This window comes from Thermobia domestica, chromosome 16 (assembly GCF_964235325.1).
Source record: "Thermobia domestica chromosome 16, izTheDome1.hap1.1, whole genome shotgun sequence".
Taxonomy (NCBI): Eukaryota; Metazoa; Arthropoda; class Insecta; order Zygentoma; family Lepismatidae; genus Thermobia; species Thermobia domestica.
The window spans coordinates 183,370,764-183,388,266 of NC_137469.1; the positions used below are offsets into that span (position 1 = coordinate 183,370,764).

Genomic DNA, 17,503 nt, shown 5'->3' on the forward strand with positions numbered 1-17,503 from the left:
GTACGAAACATTAACATTAATGTCAATGGAAAATTAATGGAAAAAAATCCTCCACTTATCTCAAAAACCAAAAGAGGGAGATGGCTGAAATTGCAACAGAAAATTGTCCTAAAATGGCTGGAACATAGTGAAAAAGTACGAAACATTAACATTAATGTCAATGGAAAATTAATGGAAAAAAATCCTCCACTTATCTCAAAAACCAAAAGAGGGAGATGGCTGAAATTGCAACAGAAAATTGTCCTAAAATGGCTGGAACATAGTGAAAAAGTACGAAACATTAACATTAATGTCAATGGAAAATTAATGGAAAAAAATCCTCCACTTATCTCAAAAACCAAAAGAGGGAGATGGCTGAAATTGCAACAGAAAATTGTCCTAAAATGGCTGGAACATAGTGAAAAAGTACGAAACATTAACATTAATGTCAACGGAAAATTAATGGAAAAAAATCCTCCACTTATCTCAAAAACCAAAAGAGGGAGATGGCTGAAATTGCAACAGAAAATTGTCCTAAAATGGCTGGAACATAGTGAAAAAGTACGAACCATTAATGTCAATGGGGAAAAAAAATCCTCCACTTATCTCAAAAACCAAAAGAGGGAGATGGCTGAAATTGCAACAGAAAATTGTCCTAAAATGGCTGGAACATAGTGAAAAAGTACGAAACATTAACATTAATGTCAATGGAAAATTAATGGAAAAAAAATCCTCCACTTATCTCAAAAACCAAAAGAGGGAGATGGCTGAAATTGCAACAGAAAATTGTCCTAAAATGGCTGGAACATAGTGAAAAAGTACGAAACTTTAACATTAATGTCAATGGAAAATTAATGGAAAAAAAATCCTCCACTTATCTCAAAAACCAAAAGAGGGAGATGGCTGAAATTGCAACAGAAAATTGTCCTAAAATGGCTGGAACATAGTGAAAAAGTACGAAACATTAACATTAATGTCAATGGAAAATTAATGGAAAAAAAATCCTCCACTTATCTCAAAAACCAAAAGAGGGAGATGGCTGAAATTGCAACAGAAAATTGTCCTAAAATGGCTGGAACATAGTGAAAAAGTACGAAACATTAACATTAATGTCAATGGAAAATTAATGAAAAAAAAATCCTCCACTTATCTCAAAAACCAAAAGAGGGAGATGGCTGAAATTGCAACAGAAAATTGTCCTAAAATGGCTGGAACATAGTGAAAAAGTACGAAACATTAACATTAATGTCAATGGAAAATTAATGGAAAAAAAATCCTCCACTTATCTCAAAAACCAAAAGAGGGAGATGGCTGAAATTGCAACAGAAAATTGTCCTAAAATGGCTGGAACATAGTGAAAAAGTACGAAACATTAACATTAATGTCAATGGAAAAAAAAATCCTCCACTTATCTCAAAAACCAAAAGAGGGAGATGGCTGAAATTGCAACAGAAAATTGTCCTAAAATGGCTGGAACATAGTGAAAAAGTACGAAACATTAACATTAATGTCAATGGAAAATTAATGGAAAAAAAATCCTCCACTTATCTCAAAAACCAAAAGAGGGAGATGGCTGAAATTGCAACAGAAAATTGTCCTAAAATGGCTGGAACATAGTGAAAAAGTACGAAACATTAACATTAATGTCAATGGAAAATTAATGGAAAAAAAATCCTCCACTTATCTCAAAAACCAAAAGAGGGAGATGGCTGAAATTGCAACAGAAAATTGTCCTAAAATGGCTGGAACATAGTGAAAAAGTACGAAACATTAACATTAATGTCAATGGAAAAAAAAATCCTCCACTTATCTCAAAAACTAAAAGAGGGAGATGGCTGAAATTGCAACAGAAAATTGTCCTAAAATGGCTTGAACATAGTGAAAAAGTACGAAACATTAACATTAATGTCAATGGGAAAAAAACATCCTCCACTTATCTCAAAAACCAAAAGAAGGAGATGGCTGAAATTGCAACAGAAAATTGTCCTAAAATGGCTGGAACATAGTGAAAAAGTACGAAACATTAACATTAATGTCAATGGAAAATTAATGGAAAAAAAATCCTCCACTTATCTCAAAAACCAAAAGAGGGAGATGGCTGAAATTGCAACAGAAAATTGTCCTAAAATGGCTGGAACATAGTGAAAAAGTACGAAACATTAACATTAATGTCAATGGGAAAAAAGAATCCTCCACTTATCTCAAAAACCAGAAGAGGGAGATGGCTGAAATTGCAACAGAAAACTGTCCTAAAATGGCTGGAACATAGTGAAAAAGTACGAAACATTAACATTAATGTCAATGGAAAATTAATGGAAAAAATATCCTCCACTTATCTCAAAAACCAAAAGAGGGAGATGGCTGAAATTGCAACAGAAAATTGTCCTAAAATGGCTGGAACATAGTGAAAAAGTACGAAACATTAACATTAATGTCAATGGAAAATTAATGGAAAAAAAATCCTCCACTTATCTCAAAAACCAAAAGAGATGGCTGAAATTCAGCTTAAAGATTCTACATTCAAAACCGAAATTGTTCTAAAATGGATGGAACATAGTAAAAGACTACGAAACATGAACATTAAAGTCAAAGGAAAATCAATGATAAAAATTAAGTCGTCCAGATATCTCAAAAACTATAATAAGGAGATGGCTAATTGAAAGCTTATTGCAAAGACATAATGAAGAGCTTAAAAATTATAGGCAAATATGGAGGGAACATTGTCATTTAAGTAAAATCAATAATAATGATAAAATAGATGCATCTTCGAATTACCCAGGGCTCCCAACTCGGAGGTTACGTGCTTGAAATATCTCACATCTGAATTTGGAATCTCCAGACTTGATTTATCAGGCAACTTGACTTTTGACCTGATCACGTAACACAGTCTGGTCCTTATGGCACACCAGATAGGCCCTTTGCACTATTCTATACATGATTCTCAAAGTTGATACCTTCCTCAAAACGACAATATATCGTCTGATCAGGAAATTAGTAGTTTAAAACTGGTGCTTTGAAAGTGTCAATCACTGGCTTGTGTCAAAAAGTCTTTGGACTTCTATCACTCTTGAAAAACGGTAATGATACACGTTCCTTAAATTAAGAAAAAAAAACGTTTTGTAACCACAAGAAGATATTGCTAAGCGTTATAAATGTGAAATAACAAAACAGAAAAACTGATTAGAACTCTTTCAATATGAGTAATAAAAAATTAAGTGGTTATTTGTATCTTTCCAAAAATACGATAACTAACTATAGCTCATACTTAGATGCAAGGGTTTATTTAGAGCTTTACCTGTATTATCTATTTACATTTACCTATTATAAGTTCTTACAGTTAATATTTTATTTCTTCCTGTGCACACAATGAGTAATTAAAATAGCAAATATACTATATACCTACAAAGATATACTTTTGGATCTATCATATTTGCAGGTGTATGTACATGTATCCATTATACATTATGTATATGAACCTGATATCTGAACTACCAACATTTACATACTATATGTACCAGGTCTGTTTCGTTACATTTATTTCTAATATTCTCTTCAAAATTTTTACCTTGTACTTAATATGTTTAAATATTAGTATTAATAAATAACTACACATTACTGAAAAGACCTATTTCCGTATATAAAAGAATGTACATAATAATATAAATTTAAATGTTTAAAAAATTTGTTTAAAATATTATTTTAAAAATCTTTACAAAGGAATATACAAGATAAGTCATTTTAACACTTTGTTTATGGAATATGACAAATATTCATTGAATTTAAACATATTTTTACGATTACTCGAATTGTTCGTATTAACAATCAGTACCCAACCAGTGACAATATAACAAGCTATTTAATAGTGAAAGAATTAATTATAAGAGAAAATAACAGTAACGTTCCATGTAAACTACTAGATATCGATGATAGATACAAAGGATAAAATAATAATAATGATGGACAATATAAACACAGCAACCGAAACATCAAGAGAGTATGCACGTGTCCTTGCAACATGAGTCAATCTAAAATTCTAGAAATATTATCCACTTATTTTAAAACATTATCTTCTATGGGAAAGACAGAGGAAATCTGAAAACATACAGTAAAACACAAATGCTGGCCAATATATAAAAACAGAAAAAAAAAAAAAAAAAAGAGAGAGAAAGGGACGGCGCCCTTATCATCCTGAACGTCTTAACTGGATGTTTTCAAATGTACACAGTACATGCAATAACAGCTTTCTTGTTTAAGTTGTTGCCTTTATTGAATTGTTCTTACTATTTGCAACACCTTAACTTTTGTAGTCAAACTCTGGACACAGACCTCTATTACCCACAGACTTTTTTTTAAATATAAATTCACAGATTGCTTGCCTAACATATCACAATAGGAATGAAACCAATACAGAAGGAATTAGGATCGTAGATAGTAAGTTTTCAAAACAAAGTATATCTAAGTTAAGAAAAACCATGAAGAATTTATGGTCTGCCCAAAATTTACGAAAGACAATCTTTTACGAACAACTGTCATCTTATCTGAAGATAACTTACATCTTGCCAAATAGCAAAATACTAATCGACCGATTCTTCGAATACCTATATCAGCACAATGAATGAAATCCGGAATTTCCGAAAATATCACAGGGGAGATCATTAAAGATGCTTCTGAAAAATATCGGACGGTTTTTCATCTGATTTAATTGTGCTTTAACATCTACTTAGGTTTAAATGGATACATTTTTAAATTTATCATAGGTGTGTTTAGACGAATTCTAACCATCATCTCAATAAACAAACGTTCCCTATGCTATATTACACGCAAGAAAATAAATCATAGTCGCCGCAGTACTTAAGGCACATTTTAGAGGATTATGGTTATCACAGCTTTAATCTGTTGAAACATGAAGAAAATCAACAATGGTTTAGATGCCAGTTTCTTCCATTCTGGCTACATCACTTAAGCCTCCTAAAATTGATAACTCTAACAATGTTTGGTAAATGATATAAATTATGTAGTTCCTCGTTATGAAGTTTCCGCCATTCCCCATTCCCGTTCTTCTTGGGTCCGAATATTCGTCTCAGGATCTTGTTCTCAAATACTTTGAGTCTACGTTCTTCCCTCAGGATAAGCGACTATGTTTCGCAACCATACAGGACAATAGGCATAAATATAGTTTTATATATTTTAAGCTTCAAATTCCTCGACAGAATTCGCGACGACAAAAGATTTTGAACTGAATAATAACAGAAGATCCAACTCTGAGATTAATTTCAATTAAAGTTAAGAAAATTGTTTCAACTGAGAATACTCAGAGAAAGGCACTATTTTAAGAAGGTATTGTCAAATGTATCGGCACATAGGGCAATAAAAATCCTAGAGATAAAGCACGATCAGAGAAATAAAACTTTCACGAACATAGATGAAGTTTTATGATGACGATAGAAAGGATCCCCCTGACATACACACACATACACCTCAAGCGAGAAATGACCCTGATTGTGGACTAGAAGCTTACTTACAAGTGGTATAATCTGGATTTATGATTGAGCGATTTCATAGAAACGTGTTTCAGCCTTCTCTGAGAGCGAGGTGCCAAACTTTAGGTCAAATGTTCCACGTATTCCTTAAAATCTTCACTCTGATATTTTCGCTTCCCATTAACATACTAATCGAAATCTCAAATACCTCGTTCCTTCTACTCCATCTCCTTCATTTCTACTAACTGATTTATTATCCTATCCCATTTGAAGGTAATTTTCCTACTAATGTATTTCCTTACTTATTTTATTAAGAATTACAATTTACTAGAAGCTAATCTTTCTCAGTGATAAACTACTTCCTTCGTGTCAAGAGTCACTTATTACTTTTCCCTTTAATTTCGTTTCTATACGAGATCGAGGCAACTCACTATCTGTTTCGTTCTCTTTGTAAATGCTGCCTTTATTTTATAGTACTGTATATACACGCATTCCACAACACAATACACATATTAACATACCTGAGTTAAAATCAAGGCAAGAAAATGTAGAAAAGTTGACGGAACGTAGTTGCGGAATTATTGCTTGCATATTGCTCTGTATTACGGCCTTAGATTGTTTGATTTCTTACATGCATTAAAAAAATACAATACGTTCGCGACGCATTTATTCTTAAATAAATTTACTATATATATATGAATATCTACAAGTAAATGTTCTGCGCTTCTTTCCAAAAAGGATCAATGTGATGGTAGAACATTAACTGAGTATTAGAAATAGCTCGTAGCTCATTTCAACTTCTGTTTTGATAATAATATTATTTACTTTGACACATCCCATGGTAAATACACTTAACACCAGTTCTTACATTTCATTAAACAAGCAACCACTACGTTCAAAAAAACTTGTAAAAAATTAAAATTTTCAATGATTTTTGATTTATGGTCAAGCCTTCACTTTTGTTACGTTCATGCTACACAGAAATACATTTACATTGATATAAAACCATTATATACTATTAAAAAAAAAAAAAAAAAAAACAATGAATACATAAAATTCAGTGATGCAATATTTGTGATTCTTTATTAAATTTACGACACTTTTAATGATAATAATAAAAAAAACTTAAATATAATTCGATTAACTGTCGCAATTTACATGCTGTATCTATGGAAGAAAAGAAAAATGTGGTCTAGCTGTAGAATTAAAATTCTCCCCATATCACTCAAGATAATTCCTTACGCACAGAAAAAAAGAAAGAAAACTGAATTGTGATTCATGCTCATGCTCCATATCTACACTAGTTTATACTCTTTTACACTGAATGCTTCTCTAAATTTACTTGCGTATACCATGTCTAACACAGTGAAGGCTTCTAGTACAGGATCTGTAGGAGGTGCAAGCTCCTCAAGGGAAGTCTTTAAGCATTTGATCACAAGAAGAAAATCGTATAGGAATTCATAGTCTTCTCCTGATCTCAAGCCATTTTCTTTCCTTATACATTCCCTCGAACCGTGGCGAAGAAAATCCCACGCATACGCGTTCAAGGTGACACTCAAATCTAACATAGGCACTACTTTCACATCAGTAAAAACCTTCAAGAAAAACAAGGTAAAAATTATTATTAGTATTGGTTTGAAGACAGTATTGCACACATATTATATAGTTATAATAAGAAAAAGACTTAACGAAAATTCTTACACGTTAAAACATCTACACACAAAATCTGTGAAAGATTTCGACGATCTCTTGCTCAGTACATCTAAAGAAAATTTGTTGCCACATAAAAAAAAAAAAAAAAAAAAAAAAAAAAAAAAAAAAAAAAACATACGGTATAAAACTTCTTGTTCATTCTATAAAGAAAAGTGATAGGATAAATCTGTAGTTTGATTGTAATATTTCCTTCTCTTCCTAATTTATGGATAATGAAAAGTCTTTGGCGCATACTTCTACGTAAAATCATAAACATTCAACTGACGATCTAGAACTAACATTCATTTAAGGGTCTTGAACTCCAAATCAGTCCGCAAACTCATAATGTTGTAATGTACGTCGACACAAATGTATTAACTTGAAATATTTACAACACTCAACATGTACTTGCTAACTAACTAACTACTATGACCTATGGAACCCGAAGATTCAATGCCGCATTCACAAAAGCTCTCCACTGACTTCTATTCTTAGCCAACTGGATCCATAAAAGAGCCAAGAGACTGATTGCCTCCATGCATTTTTGATTAAAAATAATAATAATAATAATAATAATAATAATAATAATAATAATTTGTAATGCTGATGTATTCCTATTTCTGAGAAATTCATCTTAATATTGTCCTCCCATCTGCACCTAGGCCTTCCTAATGATCGTTTTCCGATTGTCTTCCAGTTAAGACTTTGAAAGCGTTTCTACTTTCTTCCATCCTGGCTACATGACCTGCCCACTTGAGCCTCCTAGATTTGATAACCCTAACAATATTTGGTAAACCGTATAAATTATGTAGTTCGTCGTTATGAAGTTTCTGCCATTCCCCATTCCCGTTCCTTTTGGGTCCGAATATTCGTCTCAGGATGTTATTCGCAAATACTTTCAGTCTATGTTCTTCCCTCAGAGTAAGCGACCATGTTTCGTAACCATACAGAACAACAGGCATGATTACCGTTTTATACAGTATGTCACAATTATATTCGTACACATGGTGATCATAAAGAAAATAGAGGGATGCGCGTAAACAAATGAAGGACATTTATTTCTGCTTGAACATAAATAGTTCTAAAACACTTCTTTGTTGTTACAGATACAAAGAAACAATCTACAAATCGATATAATATAAAATGCGTGCGTAACTAAATTAAGATATGCAATATTTCGCCACATTGTTATTCGTACAGTTACATATAAACATTAACGTAAGAAACAATTTTATGAAAGAACAAAATAACTAATACTTTGTAGCGTAGCCTTTGGCTTTAATAACTGCCATACATCGCTGCTGTATAGAATAGAGAAAAGTAGTACACGTGGCAGGGCTGATATTGGCCCCATTCTTCCGTCACCACCCGTTTTAAGTCTTCTTTTGACTTAACGTTTTTATTGAGAACCCTAGGTTTCAGATAAACCCATAAGTGTTCAATAGGGTTAAGGTAAGCGAATTGGTGAGGGGTGTGCAATTGTTCGCTTACATTCCAAATTAACCAGTCCCTATTTATACCTGCCATATATTTGGGATCGTGATCATGTTGGAACATAAAAGTTGGTAGCATGCCCAATTTTTCTGCACTTTGTTTAACATTCTTCCTCAAAATATCAAGGTACATAACCTTGTCCATTGTACCATTAATAAACTAAATTTTAGCAACCCGTTTTGCCGATATGCACCCCCAAAACATAACAGAACCATCTCCACGTTTTACGTGGGTATGGTATTGACAATATTGTTGTCCAAATCGGGTTTTCGCATCACCCTGTGTACCCCATCAGACCCAAAGAGATTAATTTTAGTCTCATCTAACCAAAAGACATTGTTCCAATATTTCTGACTGTTGTTAACATGTTCTTTTGCAAACTGAAGTCGTAACTTAGGATTCTTACGACTTATGAATAGCCTCTTCCGAGATATTCGATCATGGTAACCGTATTTGTGTAGCACTTGATGAATCGTCTCAGTGCTTACTTTGTTCCCTGTAGCACATTCTATTATCTTTTGGACTATTGGAGCACTTAGTAAGGGATTTGTTTTCATCTGTCTCACAATCACTCCCTCGTCCTTCTCACTTAACTTCTTATTCATCAAATTTCTTGGTTTATTTCTCATTGAATCACTATAACTTACTTAAACTTATTTACTACACATTGAACTGTTGTGTGCCTTTTTACTATTAATTGTCCTATTTTCTTAACTACCACCCCAGTAATGCTAGCGTTATGATTGTCTCTTTGACTTTCTCTCCTAGCTCTTTACTCTTCCCCATTCTTGAAGGTTTATTTACCTGTGTACACCGCGATTAACACCACCAGTTAATATGTCCTTTTCCTGTACGCCACACTAGCTATGCTTGTATTCTAATGCTGTTTTCTTTCCTTTTTAGTATATGAAATGTAAACCTGTGTACAAGTGTACGAATAACAATGTGGCGTAAATTCGGGAGTTCTCATATGTTTTCTTTTCTGCCTTTCTATGCTGTCCTTGTTTTGGCTCCTTTCTGCACTGGGTTTGTCTATCATTGTCCTACATCACTCCTCCAGCAATCTGCTATCAATTTTACCACCAGTATGTTTAATACATAGTGGTTTTCTTTCAAATTAATGTGTGTACGAATAAGAATGTGGCATACTGTATATTTTAAACTTCAAATTCCTCGACAAAATTGGCGACAATAAAACGTTTTGAACTGAATAGTAACACGGATTTCCTGCTTTCAGTCGACATTTAATTTCTTTGTAAATGTGGTTTTCGTCTGTTAGGATTGATCCTAGATATTTGAAAGTATCCACTTTATCGAAAGTATTATTTGATATTTTAACGCATCCATAATTTGCCATATTACGATCCCAACGAACTTGCATGTATTCAGTTTTCTCTGTGTTTACTTCTAAACCCTTGTCCCTACACACGTTTAATAAGACCTCTGCATTTCTTTGTATTGTTCTCTTATCATCCTCTATTAAATTTACATAATCAACAACTACTTGGTGTGAACAAAATTTATGAATAAAAAACTATGAACCAATTTGTTATTTTAACTCTCTCCTGCTTAAAAAATGATACTATCTTTCAGTTTTACATTCCAAGGGGAGGTCGTGTTGGCTAAAGGAGACGGTAATGATGAGAATTAATGAACTGATGGGATGAAGTGGAAGAACATGAGAAAACTCAAGCACACATTGTACGTCCACCATAGTATATAGTTAGCGTATGTGTCTTTGGTGCGGGAGACCCTGGGTAGTGACCAACATTGAGTATCTTTACAGAAATAGATTCCAGACAATAAAATTCGAACAATCTGCGTTAGATTCTCACGTTCTCTATGGGATTTTGTTCAGTAAAATTAGTAGTGGTGGAAATAATATTAAAAGCAATTTGTAATTTCTTTGTTTTGAATTAAAATGAGGAATTTACTTTGGAAAAACGTTTACAAAATAGCATATTTAATGAGCTTCTCGTAAACCATTTTGGAACCCAACATTTGTAAAGTGAATAGGAAAAATTTCACAATGTTGTCATTGCTTTTAATTTCTCAAGTTACTTGTCATTTCATAACCGTGTTTAAATACCAGAGAATAATTTACAGAGTTGCTAAGTGGTTACACATTTGATATAGTAAAAACTTGGTTGTACTTAGTATTCGCTTTGGAGTTCGAAAGATTTCTTTTGGATTTACGCAAGCCCCTCCCCCCCCCAAAAAAAAAAAATCATACACAAATTGTAACTTTGAGAATTGTACACAGTACAATTTTACAATAATCAAATTCTTAAAGGAAATATAAAAGAGCCGAGAGACTTTATTGTCTCCCTGCATTTTTTATTAAAAAAAAGAAAGTTGAACCCTAATTTGTAATGCTGATGTATTATTTAATTATGTGAGTGAATGAACTGCATAATTGTGGTAGTATATATGATCTTAGAACGTAGAGATAGGCGTAGTATAGTTAGTGTAATTTAAAATTGACTTTCTTATTCTGCTAATTTACTATAAATGCTTATGTCTTCGATATTACGCAAGGACTTGCGAATATGAGCCAGGAAGATATCCTTTATTTCTCTGTTGTTGAAATTAATGGTCAAAAGAAGAGAGTTTATGATTATGAAATTATGCATTCTAGTAACGACTATGAAGTAGAATCGAACCGAAGTAATACTTGGACAAGACAATTAGGCAATGAATTAGGAAATATAGCAGTTTTCAAATAATGAGATACTTTCTTCAATCCCAGTTATGCTGTGTTGTCAATTTGTGACAGGCGATAGTATATACTAACAATCATAGCTAAAACCTTCAGTCAGTAAAATATTTTGTTCATATACAACATTGCACGAGCTTCGCTATTTCTTCAATTTCAAGCTTAGAAATGTTACGTTGTGTATAGTCACCAGCAAACACACATTCTTTCATCAATAATTAGGAACAAATTAATCACTTGTGATATAATCTGTGGTACTGTATAGACCAGTTATTCTCAACCTAATTCCTACCACGACCCCCATTTTATCACATCCTCTTTGCCAGTGACCCCCTTATAATTTCTGGTTTGTAATAAGTTTGTGTGGAATTTTTAATACACCTACTGCGGAGATCTCACGATAGCCATCTACTTCTATAATAGAATGCATTTCTTGTATGTAGTGGATACAGTAACTTTCCCAAAAGCGAATGGATTAAAACCAAATTTAGTCAGTTCATTCATATTACAAATATCGAATCCGATCCGTCATACTGTTTCAAAATAGAGGACGTTTGAAAATTTTAAAACTTCATAACTCTCATAATTTTGGGTCATATGATAAAAAAGATGGAGTGATTTCTAATTTTGGTTAAAATAACTTGGACAGTTGTTAGAAAAGCTATTGAGTATTTTATTTTTTGAGAGGCCGCCATTTTGAGTTACCTTATATTGTTGTGAATTCGGTACATTGTTGTGTATGTGTTTAGTATCACCAAAAACTGTTAAAAGCAACTTGTTTACATTTAAAATTTAGGAAACAAATAAAATTTCACACCAAAAATATACCTTCATTGTCACCAGCTTCTTAGTGGAAAAAACAGACTATTCGCTCACACACATACGTGTACAATTCTGGAAAGAACAACAAAGGATCCTAAACAAAAGCAATCCCTTTTATTGCCGACAGAATAATTTTGCATTGTTGATTCATCAACAAGAGCAACACAGCTATTGCGGATTAGTGTTTCCCATATTAGTTGTATTTCAATACGCAGGTTTTGTTACATTTGTATTTTACTGATATTTCAATATGTAGTTGTCATTAGTTTCATACCGTACTTCTTTCATTTAAATTGTTTTTGAAACAACTCTGCACCTGTTGAAAATGTTTAGTAGACCTATTTTTTGTTGTTCTTAACAATGTATAAAAATAAAAATATGTCTATTAGAACAAAATTCAAAGTAATATATAAAAATATTTTCTGGTATTAGATTCTAATTACATTTATCTCTTCCGCTTTCTTCGCGACTCCCAGGTTGAGAAACCCTGGTATAGACAAGTTTCTCTACATCAGCTGAGAAAGCTCAATTAAACTGCTGAACTCATTTCAAACTACTGACAAAATTAGAAGTAGTGTGTGAACCATCTATAATCAAAGGATACGGAATGGACGGATGCGTATTAATTATGTTGAGTGTATCAATTAACTTTAGACATTTTATTTAACGTTACTGACCAAGTCATTGTTTTGTAGTATGCATTTGAAGAATTTAGAATTAGAAAATATTGTAAAATATACCAATGTCATATATATAGGGTGTCTCAAAAGTCCCCGGACATAGGGTAATTCTGTTATTATCAGAATTGCAACAAAATGTAGGAGAAACCGTCTCCAAATATGATGTTTTCAACCTAAAGTGAAGAATTTTTTTAATTTGGTCGAGCTGTTTGAGCTGTACACTCTTTAAGCGCCCAATGTTAAATGAAAATGCAACGTTGCCATTTACCTGGACTCATAACATAAGTGAATAAAGTTACTGTCGTTTACGTTAACATGTCGATGACCAACCCCCATTTCAAACAGTAACTTCATTCACTCATGTTGTGGGTCCAGGTAAACGGCAACGTTGCATTTTTCATATAACATTGAGCGCATAAAGAGTGTACAGCCCAAACGGCTTGTCCGATTTAAAAAATTCCTTCACTCTAGTTTGAAAACATCATATTTGGAGATGTTTTTTCCTCTTACATTTTGTTAACTCTGATAATAACAGAGTTACTCTATGTCAAGAGACTTTTGAGACTCCCTGTATATACACACATCAACACTCTATGATTGATCATCAGTGCGCAAGTACTCATTTCGCTTACCTGATGTCTTATATTAGAAATTAGGGCATCATGATCATAAAGCCTGTCGTCCCCATGACCAGAAAAAGCTGCAAACGCAGAACAGATTTTGTTCGGTGGCTCTGTTTTCATTAAATGGGCTTCTACTGTTTTGCCTTAAAAAAGAAATTACATTTCAACAAATAATAAAGCCATATCCATGTGAAGTAACTGCAAGAGAAAAAAAAAATCTATATGCAATATTAACATAACCTATATTCGCCGCATATACTTTTCCAACATAATGTTGTCGCTTTTTCTTGTGACAGCTTCGTTAATCCTTGTCGGTGATTATGGGAAACGGACAGGTTTCATCAAATGAAAATGAAATTAGATCTCTAATATAACGTCGCATTTTCATTCCACCAATTTTTTCCATTTTCATTCACTTGTCTTAATTATCCTTCTCCCTTAGCCTAATGGATACAATTGTGGGCCGTTGAACTGAAAGATTTTGAAGAAGCTTCAACTTGAAAAGATTGTTAGGTAATAAAAATTATATTTAGGATTTAGGATTGCATAACATACACTTACTGAGAAAAAATCAAAATGCCAGTTAAAAAAAAAAAGAAAAGAAAAAGACAGCCAACCCCGAACTGAACATTCTCACAAGTACTGGAAATGTAAATACACTTTCTTAATTGTAGAATCTACAAGAAGGAAACGAAAATGGTACTTAAAGAAAAGAGGCCATAAAAAAAGCAAAAAAATTCTATTTTTTCACAAAAGCTTACGTATTATTGGAAAACACTTCCGTTCCCCCGCCCCAAAAAGTCTGCTTTTTGGCATCTCTGAATGAATCTGGTGAAAAACTGCCGATTGAAAAACAAGATAAATACAAATACAACAAAAACTGCACATTTAAATACAGTTGAAAATGAAAATGAAATGAAATGAAATCTTTGAGTTTTACGCCCCACGGTTATGCCGATTAGGCTAAAGGAGACGGTGATGATGAGAAATGAATGAAATGGTGGAATGAAGAAAGTGGGAGGAAACGGGAGAACCCCGAGAAAACCCACGAGCACGGTGTTTGTCCACCACAAAGTTCACACGGCGCGAGCTGAGATCGAACCAGGGACCCCAAGCACCGGAGGTGAACGCTCTACCACTGAGCCACCGCGCCCCCACAGTTGAAAATGAAGGTGTACTCATATACAACCGTACGCGATACGCCCAACAATAATCAAAATGCTTATTACAAACCGGAAATTAAGTATGGGGTTCGCTGCCAATAGCAGGGGGGAGAGGGAGTTGTGACATGAAATAAGTTGAGAAAGAAGTGTGCTGTAGATCCTGTCATATTTGGTTAATGCTCGCTATCGAAGTCTGGATAGCTATCAGGAGCCGCGCCACTGTGTCCCACCAGGCCAGGGATTAAGTCTTGAGAGTTCCCAGGACAGAGTAGAAAGCTTATACTGAGCAAAGCAAGCTGGGTTATCCTACAGCTATGAGGAAGTGCATTATCTTGCTAGAAGATGACATTCCGTAAGGTGTCGAGAGAAGGTTAAAGGTCAGAACTGTACCTTTCCCTGAACACCAGTCATACTTTCCTCAATGAACATCAGAAGCAAGTGCAGTACGGAGTTTATTATCTCCCACACCACAATGTTTTATGTGGATATTTCAATTCTTCTAAGAGTAATTATTATGTACGCTATTTACCGCGTGGTCATCACTATTAACTGAACACAAGACTTTCTAATGACCAACAAAACTCAAGAGTTCGTCAAAAACTACATTATTATCCGTTCCATTTAAACAACAAGAATAATCTAATGATTGTGACCTGATATACATACATGAGAGTCCTAGAAATCAACGTGCAATATTCTTGACCTTTCCTTGCAATTCAATTATTAATCAATACTACCAGTACTAATATCTCTGTGTTATCAAATTAGTTACTTTATCTATGTTCGTATGCACATGTATTTTTCCCCTGTTTTTTAACACATTTTCAAGCATAATTTGTCTGGTTTCATTTATTATCTGGTATAGTTGAAATACAGACATAAAAATCCTCTTTTGAACTACAAAATCACCCCTTTCTCTTTTCATTGTCTTCTTTCTTTACTTCTTTCATAATTTAAGCCCATTATTGCAAAACTTCACTTCTTTCTGAACATTTAAAGTAACATTTTCTTAATTTATATTTTCAATTGCTGTTTCCAGAATTGATCTCTCTTCCCCTGTCCTTTCTGGAAATTTTCTCTTCTTTCCCTTCCAGATATCAAGTTTTCAGTAATGACAACCTTCTTTCTCTCTCTCTCTCTCTCTCTTTTTCTTTTTAAAAAAAGAAGAATCTACTAAAAGAGAAACCCGCTCTCCACATTGAAACCGACCGAGTGATGTGAGAGAACTCACTTATCTATTCGAAAATTGTTTTTCTTTGGAGCTAGAAGGTGAGTGATAGGTTCTTCTAAATATCGAATTATCGTTCATTTTACACTCCTACACTTGAGGTACTTTTACGAATTTCAATTCTCCTTATTACACACCTTTCAGACACTTAGAACAAAACGGAGGCCCTGTTCAAAATAAAAATACTAAATATTAAAAGAGTATATATATGTGTTAACAAATAATTAATTACTTAACAATTAGTCCTTCCGCGGAAAAACTAAATACTCTCCACACGAATTGGAACAACACTCTCCACACGAACCACTCAGGACGGAACTAGCTTGCTGTTCCGATGAGTCTAGAGAGTGTTTAGTTTTTTCACGAGAGACTTTATTGGTAAGTAACCAATTTTTTTGTTAATTTGAATCATCCTCTCATGCGTCTACATACTTATTATATAAAGTGTATAAATATTAGTGTGTCCTATTTTCTCACGAAATGACAAGATAATCTTATCTTTTCCTTAAGCTGGTTCGTTGGACTGCAATTTAATGTCTCTTTTAACACTGGTTCACTGAAATGAAATGAAATCTTTGAGTCCGTCCCACGGTTATGCCGGTTAGGCTAAAGAAGATGGTGATGATGAGAAATGAATGAAATGGTGGAATGAAGAAAGTGGGAGGAAACGGGAGAACCCCGAGACAACTCACAAGCACGGTGTTTGTCCACCACAAAGTTCACACGGCGCGAGCTGGGAGGTGAACGCTCTATCACTGAGCCACCGCGCCCCCACTGGTTCACTGAGTCTAACGCTAACCATACACTCACGAGAAAGTTCTTCTTTTTAAGTAGTATTGCAGATCTGAAGCACACAAAGAGTGAATATAATGAACTCGAATGAAATATATTAGTAATTGTCGACTTGGAATTTCTTAATTTTCACTACAATATTATCGTTTCCTATGCTGCAGTCGTAAGGAGATATTTAAGATTAAATTCCAACGAACTTGAATAACATTGAAACGGATTAATGAATATAAGAAACTTTTTTCATTACCTTGGCAGATGTTTAGCTCAAATATTCAGATTATCCTGAAATTAGGTCGATATATATATATATATATATATATATATATATATATATATATATATATATATATAGGGTGTTTCAAAACAACACCGACAACGTCCGAGAGGTGATTCCTGTCACCAAGATAAGACAAAAAGTATAGACCCTAATATCAACCTGTGTGCACAAATGCTTACTTTCGGAGTTACAGGCTGCCGAAAACATGAAAAAATTAACTTTAAAGGTCAAGAGTTTATTTAGGAATTACTATGTGCCCTACCGAAATTATCCATGTTTCAGAAACCTGCTGTACTTCCACAACAATTTTTATAGAGGTAGTTGGTGAGTACTTCAAATTATATGTTCGTAGCCAAACTGACTATAAAAATTGTTGTGTAAGTACCTTAGAATTCTGAAACATATATTTTTGGATAGCGCACATATTATTTCCTACGTGAAGTTTTGACCCGACTACGGTATGTCCCATAGTTTTGGAGCTATGGACTTTCAAACTTCATTTGGCAGTCTCCGTATTCCGACGTATGTTTCTTTTAGTCACACTAATGTACAACTGT

The 17,503-nt window shown here is 33.6% G+C and overlaps 1 protein-coding gene across 1 annotated transcript in view; it reads right to left on the reverse strand.

Moving 5' to 3' along the window:
• Positions 1-2,378: 2,378 nt before the first annotated feature.
• Positions 2,379-17,503, reverse strand: part of LOC145673541 (putative ATP-dependent RNA helicase DDX60) — a 97,954-nt gene continuing 82,829 nt past the window's right edge. The window contains exons 8-9 of the mRNA XM_081743344.1: positions 13,496-13,629; positions 2,379-7,054 (exon numbers count right to left, since the gene is read on the reverse strand). Of these exons, the coding sequence (XP_081599470.1) occupies positions 6,755-7,054; positions 13,496-13,629 (434 nt within the window). The 3' untranslated portion in view covers positions 2,379-6,754. The remainder of the gene's footprint in view (positions 7,055-13,495; positions 13,630-17,503) is intronic.